The sequence below is a fragment of the Chrysoperla carnea genome, chromosome 4 (assembly GCF_905475395.1).
Source record: "Chrysoperla carnea chromosome 4, inChrCarn1.1, whole genome shotgun sequence".
NCBI classification, from domain to species: Eukaryota; Metazoa; Arthropoda; class Insecta; order Neuroptera; family Chrysopidae; genus Chrysoperla; species Chrysoperla carnea.
This window is the reverse complement of record NC_058340.1, coordinates 63,988,356-64,005,012: the sequence shown is the minus strand read 5'-3', so window position 1 is coordinate 64,005,012 and position 16,657 is coordinate 63,988,356. Positions and strand designations below refer to the sequence as shown.

Below are 16,657 nucleotides of genomic sequence, written 5' to 3'. Positions count from 1 at the left end.
TCGAATTATAAAAACATAACCAACAATTTACACAAATTATATTTTCTAAAGTGTCTTACAATTAATACGAAGTCTGTACTTCGTTAATCTCAAGCACGTTTTCTGCTTTTGAATTTAGCAAATTTTTCTTGATGTATTTTTATACAGTTTCAACTTTATTTTTCGTGAAAAACGTGATTAGTTTAATCATGAACATAAAATACAGATTATAGAGTAAGGGCTGCTTTACGATTTACGAAGATTGATACAATCTTCGTAAATACAGTTACACAAATAAATAGAAAATTAAATTTTGATTTAAAATTGAGAAACTGGCAGTATTTGAAAAATTTTAATTTGGTTTGTGGCTAGCTTTTTTTTATTTGACAAGCAAAAAAGAAACAAACTTTTGATAAAAATTTCATTCTGTATCAAATAGCTTAAATAGGTAAGTAAACTCGTTACATCACTAAGAATATTTTTTTGACATTTCCCCACAAAAAGTCATAAACAAATGTCAAAGCAATTTTTTTTAATAACGAAGAAAAGTGTTTTTACTCTTTTGTATGCTAAATTTCCCACACATCAAAGAATATTTATTGGAAATTTAAAAAAAAAAAAATACATTTTGATAAGTATCTTTGAAATTTATCATCAGGTAAAAATATTCATTAAAATTTTGTGGATTCCAAATTATTTGGATTTTCTTAAAATGCATGAATTGGAAATGTGAACTTTTAAGTGTTCGAATGAAGAGCTAAAATGAATAATGATGATTAAGTTTGATAAAAATATACCGCAAAGTACTCGTGGATTAATAGAGGTAAGAATAATTTGGGTATACCATAATTTGATCAAGGAATATATTAAATTGATTACATAGGAAGAATCTTGCGAAATTTTATTGTAGTATCGATCTGTAATAAGATGACAGCAAAAAATACATCAGGAACAATTAAAAAATTACCCAGATTCCGTGAAAGATGCCGCCAACAACGACAAGTCGGTGGCATCCAGACTATAAATTCAAAACGAACTTCGAACGAAAGTACTAAATCAATTTGAACATTTTAATTTTCAGATAATATTACAAAATCAAAAATTCGAACATTATGTAACCAAAGCCGAATCATCAGCACTTGGGGTGCGTGGAGAAATGAAAGCTAATATTAAATCAAAAGAAGATGTTAAAGCATGGTTGGACACATTCGAAACATCAACAAATACAACGTATCGTGTAAATTATACGAAACCTTCTGTAGGTGTATGGATTTTATATAAATTAGGTGTAAAATGTCACCATAACACTGGTGGTAAAAAATTAAAGAGCGATAAAAATCGTTCATGTAAAAATACCAAATGTCCATCACGAATAACATTCACTGTAAACGCAATACCAAAAAAAATATTCAAACGAAATTGTTCCGTTGATCCGGAATTACCAACGGTTATCGATTTTTATTACGAACATAATCATCCAATAAACAGCGCAGAGGTTTTACGTTTCCGTCCGGTTGATTCATCGGTTGAAGATAAAATAATGGCATTATATCAAAAAGGTCATTCACCCGCATCAGCGTTACAAGTATTAAAAATCGACATAGAAAATGAACATCCAAACGATTTTGAAACGTATTTAAGCGATCGAAAATATTGTCCCGATCTACCATATTGTCATCGTTTGTTTTATAAAAAATTTAAAAATAAATTCGATTCTGTTAATTTTCTAGAATCTCGTGAATTTATTTTAGATCGAGTACGCGAATATAATGAATTATGTAGCATGACGTGCGTTAAATGTACGGAACCAACGGACGATTTTATTTTAGCGATTTGTACTCCGTTAATGTTTCGTATACATCAAAATGTACCTCAAGCAGCGGATATTATGTTTGTTGATGCTACTGGTTATGTCAAAGAAAAGGATAAGTTAAATAAAAAAGAAATAGGGCATAGAATGTTTTTGTTATCGACATATAATTCAACGGGATGTTTACCTTTAGGTGTAATTATTACGTTATCAGATTCCCCGGATATTATTTATAAAGGTTTAGAATTATATAAATCGTTACTTCCATTTGGAGGGAACTATTTTTATGGACGTGGTGAAATGGGACCATCTGTTATATTAACAGATGATTCAATTTCAGAACGTGTAGCTTTAAATATGTCCTTCGGATTGTCTAGAATTTTATTATGTACGTTTTATGTATTACAATCCATGTGGCGATGGTTAATGAAAAGTAAAACTTGTATTAAGAAAGAAGATCGACTCGATTTATTTGAGACATTTAAATCGGTTGTTTATGCGAGCACTGAAGAAAAATGTCAAGAATATTACGAGAAAATAAAATGTTTGGCTAAAGATTATACTTTGTATTTGAATCACCTATCAAGTTTATGGGAACGACGTTCCGAATGGGCTTTATGTTATCGAACTTCAACGACAATGGTTGTTCGGGAAAATAGTATTAACCAAAATGTACAGAATGTTGTGAAAGTATTAAAAGATGAAATTTTTGAACGAATCAAATCATTTAATCTAGCACAATTAGTTGATTTTATATTTACGAGATTCGAATCTTATTACTGTCGAAAATTATTAGATGTGACGTATGAAAAAGTTGTACAGAAAAAATCGAATGATAAAAAACCATTTTGGAAAAGTCCTAGTGACTCAATACTCAAGTCGATTAAAGAATTAGACAACAGTGGAGTTTATAATGTACCTAGTGAATCCGATCCGAGTATAATGCATACAGTTGATGTACAATTAGTTTGTTGTACTTGTCGTGTTGGTAGGAAAGGAATTATGTGCAAACATCAATATTGGGTTTCACTTTGTATTGATCAAACGCGAGAGCAAAAAAGTTTGGAATTTCGTAAACGGAGCTATTATTTAGCAACGGGGGAAGAAGCTAATACTATGTCTCTGATACCTAATTCAGGATCAACTTCTCAACAAATTATCAATGATGAAGTAAGTACGAATTTCAAAGTATATAATTTTTTGATAAAATAAAAAAAAAACTTTTACCAAAAAGAAAACCGACTTCAAAAGTAAAACTTTTTCAAAACAAATTAATATGCACTAAAAAGTAAAAAATTAACGATAATATAATGTAGTTAAAATTATTGTTATTTTTGGAGTCGGTGTCAGCCAAGCTAATGTACCAAACTGTTCTGTCGGAGTTGTTTCGTTGGCTTACACCGACTCCAAAAATAACAATAATTTTAACTACATTATATTATCGTTATTTTTTTACTTGTAAGTTAATATTAATTTGTTTTGGAAAAGTTTTTCTTTTGAAGTCGGTTTTCTTTTTGTTTAAAGTTTTTTTTTATTTTGTGATTTTTAGTGAACCTGAAGTGCACTAACTAATTTATCACTAAAAAAAAGAATCATCGAAATCGGTTAGCGTGATTTTGAGTTATTCGTCCTCTTGTCGTGCATACTTAATGCAAATTTAAGACTTTTATGTTTTCTCATGGATGCCGTTATCAGAACTCGATCAAAATGAAATGGGACCACACGGGAAGCACTAGCTTTCAAATAGATAAAGAATCATCAAAATCGGTTCACCCAGTGGAAAGTTCTGAGGTAACAAACATTAAAAAAAAAAAAATTACAGTCGAATTGATAACCTCCTTAAAATTAAAAAGTTTATTATTGTTAATCTTTTTTCGACGTGGAAAGTGTATGTTTTAATGTAACTTCTGTATACTAACCGAAAAAGCTAGGAAAAATTGAAAAGAAACCTACTACCAGAAAATTATTTTAACCTAGGTGCCCGTTATGCAAATACAGATTTTTTATGTTGACAACTCCCTCTCAAAGTACAGCAGCCATTCTGAAATAACTCAAATACTACGAATAACCCTTGACCCAGCATTACATAAAATAATTTTTACAGAATACTATGACACCATCGGTAACTGAAATAGATTCTCAAGCTGAACTGTGGAATGATGGATTCAAAATAATTCAAGAAAAACTTAAATTTAATAATAATGATGTTGATTATTTATTAAGAAATTTTATTGACAATTTAAAAAAATTACCGAATAACACTGAAGATATTCTTCAATTATTTCATAATTTTGGTAAAACTATTGGAAAACAAGTTGAAAGTGAAAATTTGGCGAAAATTGAACGAGGAAGGACTGACGAAATAAATGAATTCGATAGCAATGAAAAACGAAAACGACAAAAATTAGATATAAATAGTGAGATAAATTATGTAAAAGAAAATACTGAAATCTTAAATTTAGAAAATTTTTCTAATGTAAAAAATATGCGAACTAATTCGAATTGTATAAATATTATTAGTAATGATCCAGTGAATGTCACAACAGCGTTTCAAAATTATTACGATTCTAATTCAATTGAAAATGATTCGAAAACAATTTATAATATATCTACGGAACCATAAAAATGATATTTTACACCAAGAGTCAGACCTGATAAATTTTTATTATTTTTATAATTCACGATTAAGATATTATAGAAACTACCGGTATTATTAAAGAAGCAAAAACTTTATTTTTCGATTATCAAATAAGTTAAGCTTTTGTTAAAATAAAAGTAGAATTGGCTGACTGAATGCATGTAGAAAAAGCATTTTCTGATTACATAGTGTAAATACTGTTTATACGAATTTTAATAAAACATTAATTTTGTCAAAATTGTTTAATTTTTATTGTACATTAGCCAAATGTGAGGCTCTGGACCGTGTACTTTTTGGGAGGCTTTGGATAACCTCTAAACATCACTTTTGTTCTTGATATAAAAGAAAAATTTAAAAATAAAAAACGACGGGTTGCACTCTGGGAGTGCCGGCAGAAGTGAAAACTTGAATATTAACGTTGTGCATTTTTGATATTTTGGAATGGTTAGGGAATAATTTTGCACGAATTGCTTTAATTATCAGTATAAAAATACTCTCATTTATGTGGTAGTATACAATATTTATTTATTGGGCTATCGTACACAAACATGACATTTTATATTACATTAAAAAGTTTATATCTTAGAAAAATCAACTTACATCCATAATTTCGACGACTTTTTCCCCATCATTACTACCAGAACCATCATGGTACCAGTATGGTACTGTTTGTTAGCCTACTGATTACAAGCATCAGTGTGTTCAAAGTCTGAATATGAACAATTTGGATTCAAAAATCCCTATTTCCCTCTGAATTAAATAGAAGTATTTTCAAATTTAATTCCTGCATATAAAAAACTACTATCGAAGTCTCGGGTCAAAAACTTTCCGAGTCGCGTAAAAAAGAACGCCGCACTAAATAAATTACCAACGACAATGTATGTTCATTGGTACTGAGACTAATTTATTACGATCTACGTCAAATAATCTCTACTAGGTAACGAATTAATTGTTGACACTGTGTCAACAATTTCGAAATTTACTATGTTTTTAATTTATAAATTTTTTTGTTGCGTAAATCCAAAATTACTTTAGTTTTTTGTGTTAAATTAAATTTTAATATTGTTATTAAAATTACGTTCATTATTGTTCACAATGAACTCGATAGGATTTGTTAGAAAAATACTAAACTTAATCTGCCATTTGTTAATCGCAATTCACTTATATATTTTCTGGTGGAATTATATATGGAATGTGCGAGATCATTACAAGAAGGATATAAACGGAAATTCTGAACGACAATCTTACAGTACGACGGATCGACTAAAATTTGATCTTCATGTGACGCATGCGTTAATGAGTGTAACTGCGGTAAACAAAAATTAATAACCAATTCGCCTTTTTCATGATTCTTACCATATATTAATAAAGGTCTAATTTTTAATTTTAGATTGCCTTTTTATTCCCTGAAGGTTTATTAATGTTTTGTCCAACTAATTACACTAATAAACTATCGGGAAGAAAACAAAAGTTTCTACATTTTTTTTGGTTTGGAACTTCTTTTGTACTAATTTTGATTGCTTCATTACTAGCTTTGATAAAATTTCAATTTCACGGAGAACATGTCTATTTAGGTGAAAATATATATTATTTTTTATACATGAGTAAAATATTTGTTATGAATTTATACTCGTAAGACAGGGATGGCAAACCTTTATAGAAATGTTTAAGGCCATAGACGTGCCATAATTTCGACTTCGTAATTATTAGGGAAATAATAATACTAAATACTATTAACCAGTGGCGTAGCTCGCCTTGGAGGGGCCTGTATCAAAATTAGTTGGGGTCCCATATGAAGGGTAAAGAATTCTCACAAATTGACAAATTCCATGTTGCCAAAATTTTGTTATTATCATTTTTACTTATATTGCTTGGCAATCTTTCTGTTTCAATTAATTCCAATTCTTGCTTGTTTCCATAAATCTTTGAATCCATATTGATTAATTTTTTTTCTCAGGTTTAACCACTCTGATTTTTATAACAATTTCGACCATGTTTGGTTTCGTAATGACGCCGAATTCAATGCATTATAAGAGATCTGTTAGATTAGTGCATTATATATCTGGAATAATTGGCTATATAATAGGAATGATAACTTTAGCTTATGGATATCATGGCATTTACTGTAATCGTTCTAGACGTTGGAGTATATGTGAGCACAAATGGGAAATGACATTAGCTTTGATTGCTATCTGTATAATTTCATTGATTTCCCCAGTTGAAATTGTATTGAATCGGCATATAAATTATAATTAGTGTCCTATCGAAACCACATCCTCTGGATTTGAATAAAATGGAGACAGAAACCTATTAAGAGTTTATTTAAGAACAGATTTAGAAATGAAGCGCCAAGTCAATAAATAAAATCATCGCATCCCGCCCCGTTTTCATGTGCTGTCTTTTTTTAATTATATATACCACCTAAATTAACAACAAAATTTTTATGGGGTCGCCCGAAAGGGAATCTATTTCGATGAATTGAATCGAATATATTATCTAGAACTATTATCACAAAGTCTATTTAAAACTTTTTTTGTCATTATTCTTAATAATTCTTTCTCAATTTTCGGCTGGGCTGAAATCGAAACTAGTTTTTTTGATGAAGTCGAACTTTCGGTCGGATACTAATTTTAATTGGAATATTGACGGTACAAATGATGCATTAATATATTTACTACGTGTTTACATGTGTAACATTATATATACGTCATACAAGTTGCCTATTTATTAATTTATTAAGTCAACTTTCATATAGAAATACATTATCAGGTTTTTCATTTTCTTTTATTAGCCGATTTGTATACGTGGGGGAGCAGATTTGGGGGAAAAGAAATAAAATAAATTCACTATTTTTTGTTTATTTGTCACATGTTTTGTTTAAATTACAATGTTTAATAAAAATATTTGTTATATTTAACTTGTAAAAAAATTTCATCAATTTTTTTTTGTTTTTTTTTGGTTCACACTTGACATACAAATATGGCAAATTGGCAGTAGTATTTGTTTTTAAAATATTTTGAGTGATCACAATTGAATTAATCACTATTTTATAAATTTAATTAAATAAATTTTATTTAACGAACGAGAATGAAACTCATTCAACTTTTTTTAAAACTATATACAACAAAACAATTTTCAGTCCCTAGGAAGTTCTGGTGCTCGACTGCATGATAGACAGCATTTTGTTTGGTAATATTCATATTGACATAATCTGGCTTGAACTGCTGTTCGACATCGATCGATTTTATCAACGCATCCACCTGAAAAATAATATTTTATTATTATACTAGTCAATTTTACTGAATTCCTTTTTTTTTTAATCTACAGTTGTTGAGATATTTGAGGTCAAAGTTGAAATACATATGTGATCACATATCTGGCGTAATATTCGCCTGCCGAGAAAAGTCACACCCAACACAATGAGGTGGGTGGAACAAATTTTTCTGTTCAAGCCTAAACTACTCTTTATATCTTAGCTTAAACAGGAAAATTTGTGCAAGTACGTCAAATTCAAATCCTTTTCACTTTTTACCCAGTATATTTGAGGAATAACGCCTATAAAATGAAAGGTAGATCTGAGGATGATATAAGGAAAATATAGAATTTATTGTCTAGATAATTACTCTTACCATCTAAGGCTGGTTGATCACCCGGTGCAGCCCTATTTAAATTTGATAAATCTCTATTCGAACAATGTGCAGGTTCACACGACCGTTTCATAGGCGGTGTAGCTTCATTATCACAATTATTTGCGTCATGTTGATTTGCATCCAAACATCGAACATCACGTCGTTGAATGGCATTCTCACAATTATTACTATTTACGGGATTACTACATACACCCCAATCACTCGTATACCATTGTGATGGACAATGTACATCCTCACATGGTTTCTCGGTAATGGGCCGTGTTGTAATTGGACAAGTTTTTTCATTTACAATACGACTTTGTCCTTTCACATGTATCACACATAAAACTTCACGTTTTTGTATCGGATTTACACCGCATGGTTCAATACATCGACCCCATGGTCCTGTATACCATTTTCCACCACAATGACGATCACTTGTGCAAGAACGTTGTATTTCAGGTTTTAATGTGTCTGCGCATGTATCATCATTACGTAAACATGCAACACGTCGGTATTGACTACCTGTACCACAATCATCGTCACAATTTTGTGACCATTCTGTATATAACCATGATGACGACGTCACATTATGAATAGTGTGTGAAGATGTTAATAAATTGGTACGAATTTGTGTTGTTGTCTCGTAATCTGTATTACAAGGTGGGAGATTTTCACATCGTTCTCGAATATTTGGACGTTGTTGTATTGGACAATCGTCAGCACGAATCATATGACCATGACAAATCACTGAACGCGTGCGATAACCATTTCCACATGTAGACGAACACTTAAATTAAAAAATAATGTTAAAGGTAATATTTGCAAATAAAGAGTGTTCCAAAATTAACGCAAGATTTGAATGTTTGCTTATTTGCGTGATAAAATGTTGACAATGAAAAAGTAAAGACAGCGTGACAGCTGGCATCCTGTTTTTTTTTTTTTTAAATGGAGATCTAGACCGGGGATATAACAACGATTTTTTAGCGAAATCGAAAAGGCGAGGCGAGGACAGGCTATACACTTCAAGTAAAGACTTCGCGAGTGTGTGGAGTATGCTTTAACTTTGGACCACTCTGTATAGAAATGAATAAATAAATTTGTTACCTGTGACCATGGACCAGTACGCCAAAATGCTTGCTGATATTTATTATTATCCTGATTTAAATCATTACTTGCTATTTCATCGTCATCAGGCGAAACAGTTGTACCAGTTTCATCACAATCACGCACAAAACATGCTTTTCGAAGTGGTGGTTTTGGTTCCATACATGCACCTTCATTCACCATAATACTTATTTTATGACTAATTTCTTGTTTACATTCAAACGTCAAACGTGTTTGTTCACCTTGACCGCATGTCACAGAACATGGACTCCACGTTGTAATCCAATGTGCCGGACATGGTTGTGTCGCACATCGTACTGGTAACACCGTCGGTTTGTCTGAATGTATGCATCGACGTTCGTGTACCGGTATTTGTGTCGATTCTCGCACGCACACAACAATTTGTGATTGAAAACCACCACCGCATGATTTCGAACACGGTGTACGACTTGGTGATATTTTCCATGAGTATTTTTTTCGACGATTTTTCATAATACGATGATTATGTCTAGGTAGTGTGACCGCTTCATCAGCTTGTGATGATAGAGTAGATGGTCGATGATCTAGACGTCGTAAGTCGATAGATGGTGGCGCTATTTTTTCACTCATTAATGCTGATTTTGAGGCAATTTTATATTCATATTTAACTCCAGGGTTTGGTACTCTATACACGAGCATAATATCGATCGGATTCATTAATGGACCGACACTTGTAATTGATTCTAATAATGTTAAATTATCGGGTCGATTATAATAAAATTTTGTTCCAGCTGCATCATATATACCATTTTTATTGATTGCCCAATTTCCGTTGAATACATAACTACCATCGGGATTACGTAGGGCTGAAAAGTAACATTATTATAATTATATGATAAAACGCATACAGCTGAGATGACCATCTTCGGGTAGTCATATTTATTTAACGCTTAGAAGAATAGTTTTTGAGGAATGAATGAATTGATTATTTGGGAGTGTAGAGATATCTCGAAAAATACTCATCTTATATCGTCCAATGAGCTTTATTCTTGGGTCTTAATTCACAAATCAAATGGACACAATTTTTGTATTTTTGCGGTCAAAATTTCTCTAGGAAATGACTTACCTAAATGATTTCGCGTTGGCCTCAGTTGTGTTATATTTACATAACAAGCACCTTTTGGAATCGTGGCAATTAAAGTGTAACCAGGCGACATTTGTGGTTGTGTAAAAATGAAGCTCATTAATATACATTTACTATTTGCATCTTCGCATGCTGAACATAATTCACCTATATGCAAATTCTTTGCCGTAGATTGATGAAAGCGTGGTGTTAAATCTAATCCTAATATACCATTTGGACCCACTGCCTGTAAATAAAAAACACAAAAATTAAGACTAAAATAATCTATAATTTTATAAAATAAATGGTACTAATTTTTGGAAAGATTTGTTAGCCTACATGGTTGATTTATGAAACTTTTCAACCATCAAAAATTGTTTCAAGTAATAGGAAATTGTTCAAGTCAAAGAAGTAAAAGGGCATCATTAAAACAGTTTAAATTAGAAAGTTTTGTCTTAAAAAAAAACAAATTTCTATTATTGGAAACCTTTTTTTCGTAAATCAAATAGATTCGATAGAAATTACATTAAACAAGTGAAAACAAACAATTGACTGAATTAACTGTTAAAATACCATGTAAAGATAGTCTTGACGACGCAATCGTTTGTTTTTTGACGACACGTAAGTAAAGAAAGATATCCAGTCTTAGATAGCCGTATTTATTTGATTTATCGAACATATTTCTAACAAAAGATGTTTTCTTATTAGAATGAGCTTTTCATATAATGAGCTTTACAGAATCGAATTCGAATGGTTTTAAGAATAACATTGTACTGATACATCACATTAAAACTTTTGAATTTAAAGGAAATTTAAAATTTAGTTATATTTATTGAAAAGCTTTTTCATACAGAAAGCACATAGTATGTACATAAACATTGTCAAGCTTATGATACATAAAAGAAATATTAAGGGATGATGACTAAGGGGTTCCATGGTGTAATGGTTAGCACTCTGGACTCTGAATCCAGCGATCCGAGTTCAAATCTCGGTGGGACCTAAAAAACAATTTTTTAAATTTTCATTCTCTAATATATTTTAAAATTATTAAAATTATCATTTTTCAAACTGTATCACGTAATTCTATCAAATTTTAAACCAATAAAGAGTTTTTCAAGAAGGAAACTACTATTTTATGCAATCTGAAAATACTTATTGATTTTCGGGGCGAGATCAATGACTTACTGATAATGTTATCTTAACGTAGGTATTATATTCGTTTTGTAGCGTATAATAAATGTAAAGGTACAACAGTTTTCTCTATTCGAGACTAATCGAATCTTAAAGTAGGTACAGTCGCAATAATATGTAGAAAATAATTTTTTTTTTTTTTTGAAAATGATATGTGAATGCACTTTTGTAGCGCTTAACTAAGGTAACAAGGTACAGTAGTTTCTTCTGTATAAGTTATTAAGGTTGTCAAAATTATTATAAATTACATCAAATAAAATGTTTGACATTTTATCGTAGTTAATTAAAAATTTATAAATATGTATGTAATTAGTAGCTAAATTAATTGACAAATACATAAATATTAAATTCATCTGATATCTATATTTTTAAATATATTTAGAAAATAAATGGTTAAATGTGTGTAAAAATGACAACATATAAGGCTCGTAGCTACTTAATTAAATTAGGTTTAGAGAAATCTTTCATAAGGTCTACCTAATGTACTTTCCGCCATTATCCAAATATTAATAAAGGTTTGATCTACCAATGAATTTAACTTAATTTAGAAAATCAGTTCTTTTCTAAAGTCAAGACCTTCTACAAGCCCTCTGTGACTACCGCGCCGAGCCAACAAAAGACAACAACCTGTTAATGAAAGCACAAGCTTGATAATGAAAAGCCCTAAACAAGAAACATTTTTTTGGGTTCAAAATTTCCAACATTTTTGTCCTATTATCCAGGTCGGGTTGGAGGGGTTGATCAAAGTCTATTGACCAACATTTTTATCTTTGCTTGGCTTATATATTCCATAAATCTACTCGAAATAATTTTAGGGGCGTTTAGTTGGTCAAAGAGTAACAATGAGTCGGTCAAAGAGTAATAACTAGAATTTGCATGAGTGTTTTAGCCCGGATGTTGCAGATTTTTAAAAGATTTTAAATATTTTGATTTTTCACTGGAAGTTTCAATTGTGCTAGCTCAGATATTTATCAACGGACCCATTTTTATTAGATAACTAAAAATGGAATTAATTAATAATCAATTTAGTGTCACTTAAAAAAAATAAATTTTGATCAAACATATGTGATTTGAATAACTTTATACGACTTTTATAATGATTAAATGTTTTATGTAATAAAATTGAAACATTCTGTCTACTGTAATTAAAATCACTTTTATTTGTTTCATGTAATGAAGACACTGCACCCAAAATAATTTCGTATTTTAAATAAATAATCGAACAGAGTTAATTTTTTAAACACCCTACATTCCAATTTAAGGATTAGATCGTTCTTCCTGTACAATTTTCCTTATAATGATAAATATTCTGCACGTAAGTAGTTGTTTAAGGGTGCTAAATAAATTAGGCCCATGCAAGGTGCAATGGAGAATATTGATTGTTCTTTTTGCTTTAATAAAGTGCTAGGTCCGTAACTAGGGCGTGACGAAGGAGGCACCCGCCATAAAGTAAAAAAAATCGATTTTTTTTCATAACACAGGCAAATTTGATCCGATCTTATTGGAATTTTTTTTGAAACCTACTAATTTTGGGTCATTCTTTTCAGCTGTGATATCAATTTTTTGCTAGCTATCACTTATGTGCTTAATTCCGGGACCTGGATTCCACATTCTTGAAACCTATTAGAGCTAGGTTAATTTTCATCACAAATTTGAAAAGTATGACCCAAATTTTGTAGGATTACATACTTGGTTTATCAAAATTGGATAAAATTTGGATATGATAGAGCAAAATTAAATTTTTTGGATTCTGATGACGTCATGAAGTTAATAAATTCGATTTTTTTCATAACACAGGCAAATTCGATCCGATTTTATTGGAATTTTTTTTGAAACCCACTAATTTTGGTTCATTCTTTTCAGCTGTGAGGTTCTTAATTCCGGGACCCAGACTCCATATTCTTGAAACCTATTAGAGTAAGGTTAATTATGATCATAAATTTGAAAAGTATGACTCAAATTTAGTAGGATTACATACTTTGTTTATCAAAATTGAATAAAATTTGGATGTGATAGAGCAAAATTAAATTTTTTGGATTCTGATGACGGCATAAAGTAAAAAAATTCAATTTTTTTGATAACACAGGAAAATTTGTTACGGCCCTGATAAAAGCTCATTCATGTAACAAAGATTAAAGATTTGTTTTTATCTCTTTTTAGCAAAACAGTAAGCTCTCTGTCTAATGTATGTCTAATAAATAGTAAATGCTTATTCGATTCGTATTTTTTGGTCGATTTTAATTTCACTTTTTGTTATCTTTTTTACGCTATTTTAATAAGCTGTTTGTTTAAAAAAAAATCATCGAATATCCCCTATTACATATTTTTCGCAGAGAAAACGCAGTGGAAAGTAAGTATACTTATTCCGCATGAGCAAAGAAAAATAAGATATTAAATTTTTTGATAGCAAAAAGGTATTTGTAAATAGATGATTCAATTGATTTGATTATTATAATACCTCTACTGGTAAAACCACTTAAAAATAAATAATTCAAAAATTTTATTTTAATCCAAATATGAATTTACATACTTGAAATATAAATCCATAAATTTATAAATAAAGAAAATTATTTGACAAGTTTTTTTTTGTGTGTATAACAATATGTGTACAAATAAAAGCTGTTTATAATTTGTATTGTTCAAAAATACACATTTTGATTTACACAACACCGACCGTTATAATCAAGTTATAATCCACACGCAGGCAGAGAGGTACGCACCTTACAAGACAAGTCACATGGCATCACAATAAATTTTAAATAATTTAAAAAAAATCCAACTCTGGTGGATAATAAGCCGTGTAGTCTGAGGTTTTTAGGTAACGAGGGTATATAGCGCCGGTGGCAAGTATTTAGGTTGCGCCCTATACAGTCAAACCTGGATAAACGAGAGTTCCAGGGATCACAATCTCATTCTCGCTTATCTCGAGGTTTCTCAAAAATCCGAGTTTCTCGCTAATGCAGGTACATGGGTAGCGTTTCTCTCTTATAGAGGTACGCAGCAATAACAAGTCACAGCAAGTACGAATGTAGTAAATATGTAATATGATATGCTATAGTCCCTCCTAAATAATATAAATAAATAAAGCTCGACTATCGCTTATAGAGGTATAGATAAGTAGGAGTCTCACTTACGGAGGTCCATGAAGGAAAAACGACTCTCTATTAGAGAGGTTTCTGTTTCTCGCTAATAGAGGTTTTGGGAGCTTAAAAGTGACGGGTCCTGGCTATTGCTCTCACTTATAGATTTTTCTCACTTATCCAGTTCTCACTTAGCCAGGTTTGACTGTATGTATCGGGAACGGCTCTAACGATTTTGATGAAAATTCGTATAATGATAGTATTTAACATAAGAGTAAAGGCAAAATGGGGGAGAGTCGCCTTTTATAATATAAATAAATAATATAGATAAACTTTTTAATTTATTCAAATGATAGAGTATCAAATTAAAGTATTAATTTCTCTCTACGTTTCCGAGCAAAACAAGGAACTCAATACTTTCCTAAATGATACTGGGGTATTTTGCATAAGAAACTTTCCAAAATCGAAATTTTGTTAATAATAAATAATGTAAATAATACAGAGTAATACAAATAAATTTGAATTAAAATTGTAATTATTATTAATATATTCGTTGTTCATTAAATGGTATCAAAAAGTACCATATTGGCAATTTTGATAAATCAAGTATGTAATCCTAATAAATTTGGGTCATACTTACTTTGGGTCATAACCTAACTCTAATAGGTTTCAATAGGAGTCCTAGTCCCAGAATTAAGCATATGAGTGATAGCTAACAAAAAACTGACATCTCAGCTGAAAAGAATGACCCAAAATTAGTGGGTTTCAAAAAAAACTTCCAATAAGATCGGATCATATTTGCCTATGTTATCAAAAAAATCGAATTTTTTAACTTTATGACGTCATCAGAATCCAAAAAATTTTAATTTTGCTCTATCACATCCAAATTTTATCCAATGTTGAAAAACCAAGTATGTAATCCTAATAAACTTGAGCCATACTTTTCAAATTTGTGATCATAATTAAGTTGTATATCTTTCAACTTTAGTTCGAAATTTACGACGGCTACGCGACCTTTGAAGAGTTGTTTATGCAGCCAATTCTTCTATTTGGATTTGACTTTCAATCTGGCTTCGTTTTTTCGAGCTCGGGTCAACTGGGATCACTTGCAGGAGTTAAGTGGGGCTAATAGTTTTGAATTTCAAAGATTTGGTAATTTTCCCAGAAATATCTGCCCGTTTGAACAATTTAATGGGGATGTTTTTTCGAACTTTGTGATATCTGCCATCGTTTTTTCTAAACAATCTCTATTTTATTAAGCTAAATATAAACTTATTAAAGTTAAAAAATAAAATTTTGTAGATATGCCTGCTGTTTTTGAAAGTCTGCTTTTCAAAAACATTTTATCTTCTATAGCTTCCTTTTTGCTGTACTATAGTGCAATAAAAATAGTACAAAATTATGCGTGTAATTGCAACAACAAAAAAAACATTAAAAACAACACTTTTGTATATTTAAATATATTATAAAATGCATACCATAAGACACAATAATAAAAATGATAATGTCGACTTCAAGTTGTTCTTCTGCATTTTGAGTTGACGACGTATCTTCATATCACACATCCAGAGAGCGAAAGATATTTATAAAACACTTTATTTTATTAAATAAAATTTTTTGTGTTGCACTTAAATAAATGGTTTTAAAAACTTTTTTTTCTTTCTTCTTTATATTTTGTTAAATATTATGTATATTTTAACCAGTTTGATGATTTAAATAAATTTTATGCATATCATTAGCTGTTGTATTATTGCAGACATACTTAATGTAAGTTTGTCGTTTGATATTATTAATATCAAACATTATTTTATTATTATTTTGTGTTTTAAAAATATTAAGATGAGAAAAAATTATTATAAAAAATAATTTATTTAATTTTTTTAATTATTTATTGAGACACTTTAAAAATGTTTTTATTTTTTACAACGTATGTGGTTTTATAGCGACGATTTAGCTAATGAAATAATTTTTTAATTAAAATAATTATGAGATTGTTTACATCAATAGATATTCAAACAATATTCTAAACAGAGGAAATATTCTAGGCGCCACTTTTCATAGTTGATACAAGATTTTCTAAATATTTTAGATAATTTTTTATCACACTCTGTAGATTTTTTG

At 30.1% G+C, this 16,657-nt stretch overlaps 2 protein-coding genes and 1 non-coding gene across 4 annotated transcripts in view; 2 read left to right on the top strand and 1 right to left on the bottom strand.

Annotated features, from left to right (window-relative positions):
- The first annotated feature begins 647 nt into the window (after positions 1–647).
- LOC123298856 lies at positions 648–4,412 on the top strand. Its single transcript, XM_044880951.1, has 3 exons — positions 648–802; positions 1,061–2,959; positions 3,894–4,412. The coding sequence occupies exons 1-3, from the start codon at positions 749–751 to the stop codon at positions 4,410–4,412; spliced, it is 2,472 nt and encodes an 823-aa protein (XP_044736886.1). The 5' UTR covers positions 648–748.
- Positions 4,413–7,376: 2,964 nt separating this feature from the next.
- The window catches only part of LOC123297626 (ADAMTS-like protein 4), a 93,414-nt gene continuing 84,133 nt past the window's right edge, over positions 7,377–16,657 (bottom strand). Inside the window, exons 1-5 of one of the 2 annotated variants that reach the window (XM_044879368.1) lie at positions 16,015–16,158; positions 10,269–10,512; positions 9,164–10,008; positions 8,057–8,846; positions 7,377–7,687 (exon numbers count right to left, since the gene is read on the bottom strand). In XM_044879368.1, the coding sequence (XP_044735303.1) occupies positions 7,563–7,687; positions 8,057–8,846; positions 9,164–10,008; positions 10,269–10,512; positions 16,015–16,101 (2,091 nt within the window). In that variant the 5' untranslated portion in view covers positions 16,102–16,158 and the 3' untranslated portion in view covers positions 7,377–7,562. Of the gene's footprint in view, positions 7,688–8,056; positions 8,847–9,163; positions 10,009–10,268; positions 10,513–16,014; positions 16,159–16,657 lie in introns of those variants that run through there. The other variant, XM_044879369.1, reaches the window with a different exon arrangement.
- Positions 11,194–11,265, top strand: Trnaq-cug. Its single transcript has one exon. It is a non-coding gene; the product is annotated as a tRNA-Gln (tRNA).

What these genes read in the sequence shown, in the direction of transcription:
- LOC123298856 (XM_044880951.1), top strand. Translation starts at nt 749, where the DNA reads ATGATGATTAAGTTTGATAAAAATATACCGCAAAGTACTCGTGGATTA. An exon ending in GTACTCGTGGATTAATAGAG is followed by an intron (nt 803 to 1,060) that starts GTAAGAATAATT and finishes TTTAATTTTCAG; the next exon opens with ATAATATTACAAAATCAAAA. An exon ending in AACAAATTATCAATGATGAA is followed by an intron (nt 2,960 to 3,893) that starts GTAAGTACGAAT and finishes TAATTTTTACAG; the next exon opens with AATACTATGACACCATCGGT.